At 46.4% G+C, this 12,349-nt stretch overlaps 1 protein-coding gene across 6 annotated transcripts; it reads left to right on the top strand.

The window, feature by feature from the left end:
- The first annotated feature begins 1,297 nt into the window (after window positions 1-1,297).
- On the top strand, window positions 1,298-11,410 carry zgc:152863 (uncharacterized protein LOC562658 homolog). Of its 6 annotated transcripts, none has more exons than XM_035623723.2 (5): window positions 1,298-1,704; window positions 6,022-6,140; window positions 7,118-7,318; window positions 9,606-9,750; window positions 9,908-11,410. In XM_035623723.2, exons 2-5 carry the CDS (start codon window positions 6,035-6,037, stop codon window positions 10,248-10,250), a joined length of 795 nt encoding a protein of 264 aa, XP_035479616.1. In that variant the 5' UTR covers window positions 1,298-1,704; window positions 6,022-6,034; the 3' UTR covers window positions 10,251-11,410. The 6 variants fall into 6 exon arrangements, with proteins under 6 accessions (XP_035479616.1, XP_035479613.1, XP_035479612.1 ...); XM_035623720.2 differs by lacking the exon at window positions 1,298-1,704 and adding an exon at window positions 3,530-3,735 and having other exon boundaries at window positions 9,911-11,410; XM_035623719.2 differs by lacking the exon at window positions 1,298-1,704 and adding an exon at window positions 3,530-3,735.
- The last annotated feature ends 939 nt before the right edge of the window (window positions 11,411-12,349 follow it).

The following is a 12,349-nucleotide window of genomic DNA, read 5'->3' as shown; positions in this document are numbered from 1 at the left end:
CGTGACCTGTCGATGTTGGCATCCACCTGTCACTGCAGGAGCTGCAGGACGACGCGGCGCGGCGTCAGGTGTTGTCATAACACGAGGCCTAAACTGAAAGTCGTCCTTTTAAAATAAGCCAAGAGCCTAATTACAGGTCTGATGCAGTTCCCAGACGCTGCCTCGTGAGCTGATGCTGTATGTAGGCCCCATCCTGAGTGGAAAAAACGGAAGATTCTCCTCCTCTGCTGTGTCACGGCAGCAGCAACAGTCAGCAAAGTCGTAGTATTTTTAGAACTTCCGTGAAGAAGTGAGTTCCGCAGGCTGCAGCTCTTCAGCTTTCACTGTGCACAGTCAGCCTAAAGGGCCGCCCCCCTTTCCAAACAATGACCGCCCGCCAAAGGCCACAGGACAGCCGTGTTTGTGCTCCGTGTGTGTGTGTGTGTGGACAGAAAATAAAGAAGTTAGGACATGTTGCAGTTTGAGGTAGAAAACCCCAGAGTTAAGAGTCAATAAAGCCTGGTGAGGTATGTCAGTTTCACAAGACAATACAGAGTTGGCACATTAATTCTGTCAAAAAAAATGAAACCAGGTCACCTATTGGGACCATGGTGACGTATAGAAACAGTTAAATGAATGAAAATGAACGTGTGATACATTAGGATTCATTGATTCAATTAAGGGGTGTAGAAAGAAACCAGAAGCAAATGAAAGAGTTTATCTCATTTGCATTCCATTTTCTTTAGCCATGCTTGCAGTGTGGCTCTAGGGACGGAGATTTTGGTCAGCTGTTGTTCCCTCTACAGCTCTCTGTTTCAGACTGAAATGTACATTCTGTACAGACTTTCATGGTCCCCAGAGGAGGAACCCTGCTGATGTTTGGGATCCCCTGACTTTACCTAAAGGGCCATCAGCAGGATGGTGTTCTTCATTTTTTTTTGGTCAAATGTCTCAATTATTGATATAGATTGCAGGGAGATTTGGCAGAGACAACCGGCGACACGTTCAAGGTGCCCAGAGGATGAATCCTCAGAGCAGCTGTGATCACTTGACTTTAGACTTCCTCTACCGCCTCAAGGAGGTTGAAATTTTCACATGATCTGTTAAACAGCTCAAAAGATTATGTGCATGCCTTCACTGTGCCCAGATTATGATTTCAGTGATAAACCCCTGGTTTATTCCCAATCATTGATGTAGAAAACAATAATTTATAAAGTTTATAAAGTATGTTCAGTGCTAATCAGTCTTGTTCAGTCTTGTTATAACTCTATTGTGTGTGTGTGTGTGTGTGTGTGTGATGGTTGAGTCTCGCAGGTGGGCGGTTTTTGTCGGTTCCCTCAGCAGCCAATCAGAAGCCCGGGTGTCGCTGACAAGCACAGCTGATCGATGAGTCAGGGAGCAGCAGCCGAAACGGTCCAACTTGTTGCTGAGCAGCAGCCGCAGCAGCCGCAGCGAGGAGCAGCAGCGATCGTCAGCTGATCGCCGACGCCGACATCCGACCGATCTTCACGTCACAAGTGCCGACGTCTGTCCGTCAACACAACAGGGACGAGAACCGCGTCCGCAGCCCGAGCCGCCGCGTCACAGCAGGACCCCGCCGCCGCCGCCCGGTCCCCGGTCCTCCGGTCCCCGGTCCCCGGTCCTCCGGTCCCCGGTCCTCCGGTCCTCCGGTCCCCCGGTCCCCCGGTCCTCCGGTCCTCCGGTCCCCCGGTCCGCGGCTCTCAGGTGAGACTTGGTTACCGGGGAAACCTCTCCTGCGCGATGCATTCATTTTTATTTTATTTTTTGAACTTCACCGCCTCAGCGGAGAAAGATCGATAATTGTGTTGTAGACATGACCCATCTGTGAGTCCGTCCTCTGGTCTGCGTGGTGTTTTATTTTTAAATCTTCATCTTATAATAGTGTAAAGATCAAATTTGCGGTCTCGTGGTTTTGAGTTCATTCACCACATTACATTGTATCATTTGTTATCAGAGAATCAAAACCTCGTAGGGCATACTGAAAACAGAGACCCTGAACGCATCACAGTCCACGACCACAGGATTGTTACAGAGGCTCCTGCAGGAGGACTCTGTTGCTGAGGAACAAAGGAGCGTTTTTACATAATAAACTTGAGGCCTGCCGTGTCCAGGTCCTCCCTTCACCTGGTCTCTGTCTGTCTGTCTGTCTGTCTGTCTGTGGGGGTCTTTGAGGAGGGGCCAGGTTGTTGGTCCCTGGGCCGATGGAGATGATCCAGGAGTCGATGAGAGCACCTCAGGTGTTTCAAGGCTTGGCATGAGGGCACCTGAGGTTTACAAAAAGGCCCCAGCCGGCTTCTTCATAGGGCCCACAGTTTATTTTCACTATTCTAAATCCTTCTCAATTGTGAACCGTCTTTGTTTCGCGTCATTGTGAATCAGTTTTCTTTGGCCTGTTGACGGTCAACAACCAGTCCTGCCAGTTCAGCCTCTGGGAGGTTATAGACACAGTTTATTGATCACATTTTTGCGTTGGGCAAAATCTGATTGTCATATTAACTGATATTGAAAGTATTTGTAAATAGAATCTTAGTCTGGTAACCTTGTGCTATTGGTTGTCTTTTTTATGGTGTGTGACGTGTTTGCTTGTGAGCACTTGCCCTGCCGTGACTCTTCGTCCTCGTACCTCGGGTGGCACCACTTGACCCAGAGATAAGACTCAAGTGCGGCGCTCGCCCCCTCAGCCCTCGGCTGGCTGCTGCGTTTCAGTTCAATGACATGCCACGTCTTTTATCTCTGTCGGGACGACCGTGTGCAGCAGCTCACCGCCCCCTACATCAATGCTTTCACACAGTAGATACAGTAAGGAAAGAAAACAGCTCTCTGTGCAGTCAAAGTCTGTAAAGCCTGTTCAGACTAACACCACCATCATATGTGGGATTGATAATACATACATTCATGTATGTCTTAGAAGTTAATGTGAACATTAGTGTCCGATTTACCCGCTGAAGCCTCTGCTGGACCATGTTGTGTGGGACACAACTGTGAGAGCGAAGCTGATTGAGCTTCACAGTCATGATGGGTTTACAGTTATAATATCACTTAAGTAAATATGTTTTATGCTTTTTTTTTTTCATTGAGAGACTGTGTGTATTAGAGTTTATGACTTTATGGGCTTAACCAGCACTCACTTTGAACATGGAGTGTTTTATGGATTAAGCCATAAAAAAACTAAAACAACATTGATGTCAGTGTATGAAAATCTGCGGCAACACATCATAACAGAAACTGGGCGACATGAGTTTTGGTGGGTATTCTGGCCCACCCCGCCCCCACGCACCCCCTTTTTGTTCATGTTGCAAGATTCTGTGAATTAAAGATATGCTTGAAGGCATTTCAACAAGGTTGTTGTTGAGTTAAGTTTGTGTCACTTAAATTTTTTACTGCAGAAAAATATCAGTTTCAAATGTCGGTTAATAGCCTCTGATAGATTATTATTAATCAGTATCAACCCTGAAGAAGCCGTATCGGTCGACCCCTGAACTAGAGTCTGTTCTCAATAAAGGACAACAGGAACATCCTGTGGGTTTCTACCTGTTTGTGTCACATGTTCAGTTGTACTGCAAAGCACCGGAGCAGAAAGAGCAAAGTTCACATTCATCCCCCGCAGCTACTCATCAACCAGACTGTGGGATATGGTTCAGTGGGTGAAGACACTCAAAGCTACTCACCTACCAACCTAACTGCAACTCAGTCAACCGGCTCATCGCTGGTGTTCGGGTGGTTCCCAGAGATCAGGTGACGGGGGCGCCGGTTCCTCTGTGGAAGATTCTTGCCTGGTGGGGTTTTTTTTGCCGTCCGTGCCATCGACGCTCACCTCAAAACTTCCGAGCTCTTCTGCTGTTTGCGCCCAAAACAAGTTGTGGCTGGAAACAGAAAATGCATCACTTCCTGTGTGCCAGACGGTATTTCCAAGAGTGTTTACGGCAGCCCCCGCTACTATGGTGTGATACTGGTTTGAAACATTTAGTCTAAATCCGTGTTCGGAGTGTCAGCACATGATCAGAGTGGGATTATCATGTGATCCCTGACTGTTTTTTGCCAGTAAACGTTACAGGTTTGCGATTGTTATGAGCTCAGTCAATGTTGTGTTCTGTTTAAGCTCAAGTCTACTTCAGTTAGGATGCAGATGATGATGATGACGAGGATGATGAGAAGATAATACAACCCCTGATGAAGGGCAAAGCATGCCCCAAGCTGCAACAGAGGACGACACGGCCTCTCCCGGTGTGAAGTCGCCTGACGCGATGCTCCGCGATGTGAAGTCTTGAATTTCATGCAGCCTCCAGTCTTCACCACTGTGCATCCGGGCAGTGCCAGACTGTACCAGCTCACCACACTCGAACTCAGTGGGAACGCTGACATTCGAGACTTGCCAGAATAATGAGTGTTTCCGCTTGGTGCTGGTGCTGAAGCGCCACATCTTCCTATTCATAAACTCATGAAAATGTGGCCTGAATGACGACGGGCAGTCGTGTGCACAGCGTGCAGCTATCACACGAAGAGACAGAAGCGTTTTATTTCAACGTTGTCATGACGATTCTGTTGCCCCCCCCCCCCCTTTTTTATTCAACTTGACAAACATTTCGACCTGAGTTATAATATCACCGAGTGTCACGATGACTAAGATGCAGACATCCCACGCAGGTTGTGGTCATGGAAGATAGATGGAGCTGAGTGTGTGTGTGTGTGTGTGTGTGTGTGTGTGTGTGTGTGTGTTGGTTTGTTACACCTCTGCAATGTTTGAATCCTCTGAGGGGGGGGCTCTCCCTCGCTGCCCCTGAGATGACTTGCACCTCTCGCGACACTGAAGCACAAAACACACACCAAAGAGAGCAGGGCACGACCACACAAACATTTTCGCACACTGAAAACACTGTGGCATTTAGGCTGGATCTCCGGCAAAGGTCGGGGTCTGTTGGGTGATAGCTCATCGCAGGAAGCGTGTGTTTGGGATGAAAGTGGTGCGAGTCATCTGGACGAAGTGTCGGGGCGTCGAGTTTCTGTTTCAGCGTCGAGAAGGTTTTTGTTTTTTTCATTGTTGCTCAGCTGCGGCACTGTCCCGAGTCCTGGTATTGGTAATGGATTTCAGAAGCAACCTTGTTGATATTAGTAATTTACTGTCACATTGTTATTATGTATTTCTATGTTCATATACTTTAAGATCATTTTATGTTTTGCACTACAGGTTGTTTTATTATTTGTAACATTACAACATCATTTGATCTGTAATGTGATATCATGGTTATCAAAGTCCAGATTGATACATTTGTTTGGGGGGATGCAGTGTTTTACATGTTTTGCCACCAGGTTGGATTTAAGGAGAAATGGCTTTGTTTGATAGCTTTGGTCACTATCGTGATTCTTTACAGTCATTTTGTTGTATGAATGAGGTAACTGTGAAATACTCACAGATTTAAAAAAAAAAAACCTAGTTACAGCAGTTAATTGTTAAGATCATTTTTCTAAAACTTAAAACACCAAAACATTCTGATGTTTAAGCTTTTCAAAGGGGGAAACATTATTTTCCTTGTCTTGAGTCTTCATTCATGGCTAATTGAATATTTATGTGTTTGGACAAAACAACCTGATAACGTCCCCTGACCTCAGGCTCTCTTGAAAAACATTGTGAGTCCTTTTGAACTGTTTTCCGATGAGGCCAAATCATGAATTGAGAAAATAATCAGTTGATTTAGAAGATGACCATTACTTGCCGCCATATTCAGATATTTTGTCTGGAGTAAGGTGAAGGCGACCTTCATCACCTCAGCTCGTGAAGCTAGGTGACGGGTCGGTTTGCTTTGTCAGTCTTCTCGGGATTAAAGCAGACAACAGGCTGGTCCACAGCTGACAACACATTTAGAAGTGTTTCACATGCTGTGACGTCGCTTGCGTTTCCCAACTAAATGACATCATCGCTCCTCGTGAGAGAGGAGAGGACATGTCTTCAGTGTGTGTGTGTGTGTGTGTGTGTGTCTGTGTGTGTGTGATTTGTCTGACTTTGAATCTCTGTTGTGTCATCAGGAAGTCTGGTTTGATGTCGCCGTCAGTTCTGCATCCATGTCTGTGTGGACACATCAGTCTGGTCTGTGGACTCCTCCTCCTCTTCCTCCTCCTGGCCTCCTCACCGCTGCTCGCTGCAGGTATGACCTCCGACCTCACTGCCCAAACCTCTCTTTGGCTTCGGTTTATTTCATTCAGTCACTGTGGTTCCACTTTGTTCATTTTAGCAGTGAGATGAGGATTTAAATCTGCAGTGAGTGGAGGGCTGAAAATTCAGAAATGACCGAACTGACATAATAAATTAAAATTAAAAATCACCAGGAAACACAGTTCGTTATCTGAGAACAATAAAAAAATGCAGCGAATACAAACGTCTTGGGTTCAATGGTACTTATGAGCCGAGTGTTCTCGCTGCATTTTATTAATAATGAAACTGAATGAAACTGTGCAGAGGGATTTTCTTACGGAATCCTTTGAAAAAGGCGATTGTTCGTGACCCCTTCACTGAGGAATGGGAGCGGAATATGTTTGCGTGGGCGCTGGAAATCATAATTCTGCAGGTGCAGACTTTTAAGGTGGAACGTGAGAAAAAAAGCTGTCCACTGGGTAAGCAGAGAAGTCTCAGGGGAACATTCTGATGTAAGGTTCCTCCTGAATGAACGCAGCGTGCAAACCTAACGTAGAATACAATCTGACCCTCGGTGCGGCCTTGTTCCCCTCATATCAGCATTTGTTGACACTGTACCACAGTTCTTTCCTACGTCAGACTCTGTCGTCATCCATCGCCCTCTCACCTCGACGCTGTGTCTGTATGCTGCTCTTCTCACAGAGCAATGAAACATTGAACAATACAACCATGCAGCTGGACATTCAGGTCGTCCCGGTGCTTTGTTCACACAGTCAGACGCTGCCCAGTCAATGACCATCACTTGCGGCCGATGGACACTGAGCGCGTGCGGGAGGGAGCGGTTCATCTCCTGTTCTCATCGTCCTAAAGCATCGCTTACACGTTCTGCTTGTGACATTTTAAACCTATGAATAATTGCCACATCGGCTATAGAATAATGATGCAATCCCCGTGCCACTGCTCTCATCACGGTGCTCTGTGTTCCTGCAGGCAGACTGAGCAACTGCTCCCACCCTTTGGTGGCGGAACATGGGGGATTCCGCTGTGATCCGTCTCCGTGTCGAGGCTTCCCCCAGAAGAGCTCCATCCATTTCTTCTGCGAGCCCGGGTACCACATCGTCAAGGCCCGTGTCTCCAGGTGTCGCCAGGGGAGGTGGCAGCCCCCGATACCCACCTGCATCCCCGTCAAAGGTAAGACGAGTACCAGCGCTAGAGCTTTCTGAGTGTCTGTCGAGGATGCGTTGTTTTTCTGCAACCGATTTGGTTTTGATGTGAAGTGACTTGTCTTTACTAACCATTCAGGTGCAAACAGTTCCCTATAAGGTCTAATTCATGTTCAGTGGGAGACTTAATCCACTGAACGCCTGAGAAAAAACCTTGGAAGCAAATAAATGAGTCCATCAATCAGTGTCTCTATCAATTCATCATTTAAGTCATTTAAAAAAATTGATTTTTTTTCTTCTTCTTTAATGTCAGAATTTACTGCTTCTGCTTTGATCAGACAAAGTTTGTCACCTTTCGACTCCGGGGAATGTGCGAAAACCTTTTTTCAGAATAATATGTGAGCAGCCCTGCGTGTGTCCAGAGGTGCAGCTGGTAAAAGCTTTTGACATTTGAAGGACAGGAAGCTCAGCAGGGTCTGGAAACACAGGATCTGGAACAGGTAACGTGCTGATAAGGAAACAAGCGCCTGACCGACTGTCACGCTACCTTTGAGTTTTCACATCAGTTAAAGAAACAAACTAAAAGTGCTGCTGCCCTCATCATTATTGTCATCACGGTCAGTGGTGAAGACTTGGCTTGGGGTTTCAAGTGTCTGAGAGTTTAAACGATTTCTGGGTTCAAGAGGAAATCAGAGCGGCTAAAACAAGAAGCACCTCCCCAGATAGTTTCAGTCCAGAACACAAGCAGCCAGGTTTCCCTCACATGGTTCCACTCTCTCTGGAGTTTGGATAAAAAAATCCTCCTGCAACGAAGACACAAGTCATGTGACTTTGAAATTCCTTCCTCTGTTAGTAAGCAGATCCACTCGGACCACTCGACGTTTCCCAGCAGCCAGCGGACGTCACGGCGTTCCTCGGCAGTGACCTTAGTTCATAATCCACTCGTGACTCATCGCGGCGGCGGTCCAGACCGTTTAAAGACCGATACGCCGTTTTATGACAGTTCCTCCTTGCAATGCGAGTGTCCAGGGCGCAGACGGCGCGTCATTGTTGGGGGCCGGCTACGGTGTTTGATTCCCATTGAGGTTAAGAGATGCAGCCAGGCGGGAGGAACTCTCAGGCCCACTGGGCTTTTATCTCAAAGTCTCTATGTCAAATGCTTGATATACTGGGATCATTTTCTGGTGGTATTCATTTGAATGTTTCTGCGACGACAACTCGATTCGACAAACGAATCTCTCTATTGCTAATTGTCACGTTAGACCAGTGTGCTCAGCAAGAGAAGTCTCTGGTGACAGGGGATGTCAGGTTTCCCACAGCACTATAATCAATAATCATCAAAGTGCCGATCATTTTGAGGCTTATCCGTCTGTGATAAACCCGACGGCGGCGGCGGCGGCGGCGGCGGCGGCGGCGGCAGCAGCAGCAGCTCGCGTTTATCTTTTGACCTACTTAACAGAAACACGCAAACACATTGAAACGCTCTGCAGGCGAACAGAAGCTTTTACTGCACTTCAGACCAGTTCCGACTTCCTCTGTTGTCATTCACTCAAGCATGCTGCAACAGGAAGTAAGAGCGCCGACAGAGGAAGCGGGCAGAGCGACCATCATAAGCATTAAACATTTCCCCTGCGTCGACGCCTTCAGGGCCTCGTGGAAAGCTCATACCACTGCATCGTCAGGGGCACAGAGAAACCACATAACTTGGCTAAAAAAAAGAAGAAGCTTCCTTTCATAGATCGTGTATTAGATAATCTGTTGAGCACACCACCACAGAATACCAGAGTTTCCCCACAGCACGGGTAATTCCACCTTATTGCCTCAGGTATTTCAAACTATTATGTTGTTAGGGAAAAAACACCAAAACATTGCTCTGAAAACTTCATGCAAACCCTGTGATTCTGGGTTGTGTTGTTTTTTCCCCAATTATTATTCATTGATTAATTAATTAATCCTTCCATGTATTATTGTCAAAACCAAGGTTCTAGAGCCCAGGCAGACATCTTCAAATAGTTTTTTATAGGAGGAAGAAAAATCTGCAAATTCCCACATTTGTGAAGCTGGAAGCAATATCATAATTTGGTTGTTCTGTTTGATAAATGGCTCAAACAATCCATCACTGACCAGAATTGTGAATTCATTTTCTGTTGACCAATTATTTGGTGCATGAATATAATTTCAACATCATTCGGTCAAGATATGACGGACTGAGACAGCAGGATACGTGTCATCGCAATGTTTCGGCGTGACTACTTCCCAATGCCCTGACTCAGACTTTCCTGCATTCCTCTAACATTTGCTCCTCTCCTCACCAGAGGGTCCTAACGTGAACCCCAGCGACAGGCCGGGCGACTCGATGCCCAGCATGACCACGACAGCGGTGGGCGTGTCCATCTTCCTGCTCACCACCACGGCCTGTCTGGTCATCAAGTCCCGCCTCTTCCCTTGTCAATCGCACAGGTAAAAAGAAGATTATTTTACTGGAGACACTGGTGAACGTTCTCTTGAAAGAAATCAAGTGATTTTATATTTAGAGGTCAGGAGGTTCGGGCTACAACACATCTGCTTATTCTACATAACATACACCTCTCTCTCTGTCTCTCTGTCTCTCTCTCAGCAGCCGTCGATCCTCCGACCAGCTGGACCTGATGGTGGACGGACTCCCCGTCTCTCTCCCCTCCTATGAGGAGGCGGTGTACGGCAGCTGGGGGCAGCGCCTCCCCGCCTGCTCAGCATCCGGACCCACCCAGCTCCTATTGGCCCAGGAGGCTCCCGGCTGCCACCAGTCCTCTCTCAACAGCCACCTGGACGGCAGTCACCGGCCCCTGCTGTCCTCCCGAAGCCCCGACAACCCCCCACCGCCTTACGAGGACGTCCAGTCATCTCAAGGCGGAGACGGGCTGAGTGACAGGGACGTTCCACGGCTGCACGTTGCTCTTTCGGATGACAAGGACGCTTGATCGACAGACCGTCGGGTTCATGTGCGACTGAATTTCTCTGTTTGACAGCGAACTGCTGCAGTGTTTATTCTGCAGATGACAGCGAAATAGTACCGCACAAACATGGACTGACGGCAGACTCCTGCCGCCTGCACTTTCCCTGTGTGGCTGCAGCTCGCCAGCATCAGGACGCTCGGTCCTTTCAGACAAAGCGGATAAGCTCTGATTGGCCAGTTGTCAGGTCCCAAAGACCCGACTGAAGAGGACTGAAGTGCATTTATTAATGAGATGTTGATTGTATAGTGCTGACTGTACAGAATGTTGTGTGACAGAGGAGGGGAGTTTATGTGCACACGTGTCTCTGCTGTCAGGGGAAAACGTCCTCTCTCCGGAGTGAAACTGCCTCGTTTTGTAATTTAAAGTGAAAATGTAATCCTTCATTTTAGATGAAAGAACTAAATCAACCGGAACGTATGACGTTTTCACTGGATAGCAGTAATATAAAAGTGTAAGTGCCTGCGTGTGTGTGTTTTCAGTGTTGTTCTGGAGACGTCGTCTATCCTCCCCGTCAGTGATGGGGCTGATCGAGGCGAAGTCAGTGCTGTGCTATTACAGAAACCTATGCGTTTCCAGGGCAACCGACTCTCTATTCCGTCTCTATTTGAGACTTTAGTGCAGCTTGTCATGCACATATTGTTAATTTGGTGCACAGACATCTCGCCGACACATGGTGACTTGGCAGAACGGCGTGTTGTGATGTTCATTTCTAAAAGGTAATTTTTGTGTACAGCGGATATTTTGCTTGGAAACACAACCGTCTTTCAGTGTGAAGTAAAACACACAGAGACACACTCGTGTGCGCTTCTGTCAAATGAATCATCCACACGGGTTTAAAAAAACAAACAGAAAAACGCAGATGTGTGACCAAATCCCCAAACAAACCTGAAAGTGACTTCTGCCAGTGTTCTCGCTTCCCCTCGCTGGCTCCCCGTCTGTGACTCTGTGACTCCTGCAGAGCGACTGACGCCTTCACAGACCTTGAATGTATTTAATGTTGCATTTTGTGTTTAAAAAATAAATCTTAATTATTATATTGAATGTAATATTTACAAAATGATTATTTTTCTACAATGTATTGTTGCACAGTAGGGTATTATGAATAAATGTTTCTTTGTTTGACAGCCTGTCTTGTTTGTGACGTTACTGGAGTTGCTGAAAATGCTGATTTCATCGTTTTAAACATCTTGATATAGTTTTTAATTCTCACACAATTAATCAATTTTCTCAAATTACATTTTTTTTTTTTCAAGAATCTACTCAAATTCTGATTGTTTCCACTAAGGCTATGATTTTATGTAAAATAAAAAAATAAAAGATCAGCTGCAGGTTTGACAGATAGTTGTCTGCATAAAAAGTGTTTTTTTTTTTTCCACATCCTGCTTAACCAGTTTCATGAGATAAAGTTGTTCCTGATCTGATCGGCCTTTCCCTTCCAGGCGCACTCGCGCACTCGCGCACACACACACACACACACACACACACACACACACACACACACACACACACACACACACACACACACACACACACACACACACACACACACACACACACACACACACACACACAGGACCTAAAATTATGTCAAATTCGGTCCTCAAAATTGTACAAAATTACAGTACTTGAGCAAATGTTCTTTCATTTTCCACCACTATGTATTCGTAGTGTAAAGTGTGTCCTTGTTTGTCTTTTAGTTGTTATTTTATAAACGTCACACGCATCACTTCCTGCGCGGCAGTGGATTATTTCTAGCGTTTCCAGAAAGTAGAATGTTACGAAATCATTCCTGTAAGAGTCATTCTTCGCTGAAGGTGGGGATTCAGAAATCAAAACGTCCTGCCCTCATTGTGAATCCTGGGTGTGTCCGAGAGGAGTTTGTCCAGTTTGACCAAAAGGAGAAGTTGGGTTAAATGACTCTGTTGTTAGGAAATGAAAAGGAGAAGAGTCGGTGCTGTTAACTGTAAACAGAGCTGTGGTTACAGTCAGATGAATGGATGGATGAGGACAAGTCATTGAGAAAGAAAAGACAGAAGTTACTTGCGTCCTATTTTAAGGTTTCT

This window comes from Scophthalmus maximus, chromosome 11 (assembly GCF_022379125.1).
Source record: "Scophthalmus maximus strain ysfricsl-2021 chromosome 11, ASM2237912v1, whole genome shotgun sequence".
NCBI lineage: Eukaryota > Metazoa > Chordata > Actinopteri > Pleuronectiformes > Scophthalmidae > Scophthalmus > Scophthalmus maximus.
The sequence above is the reverse complement of the archived record's forward strand: the minus strand, read 5'-3'. Positions and strand labels throughout refer to the sequence as shown.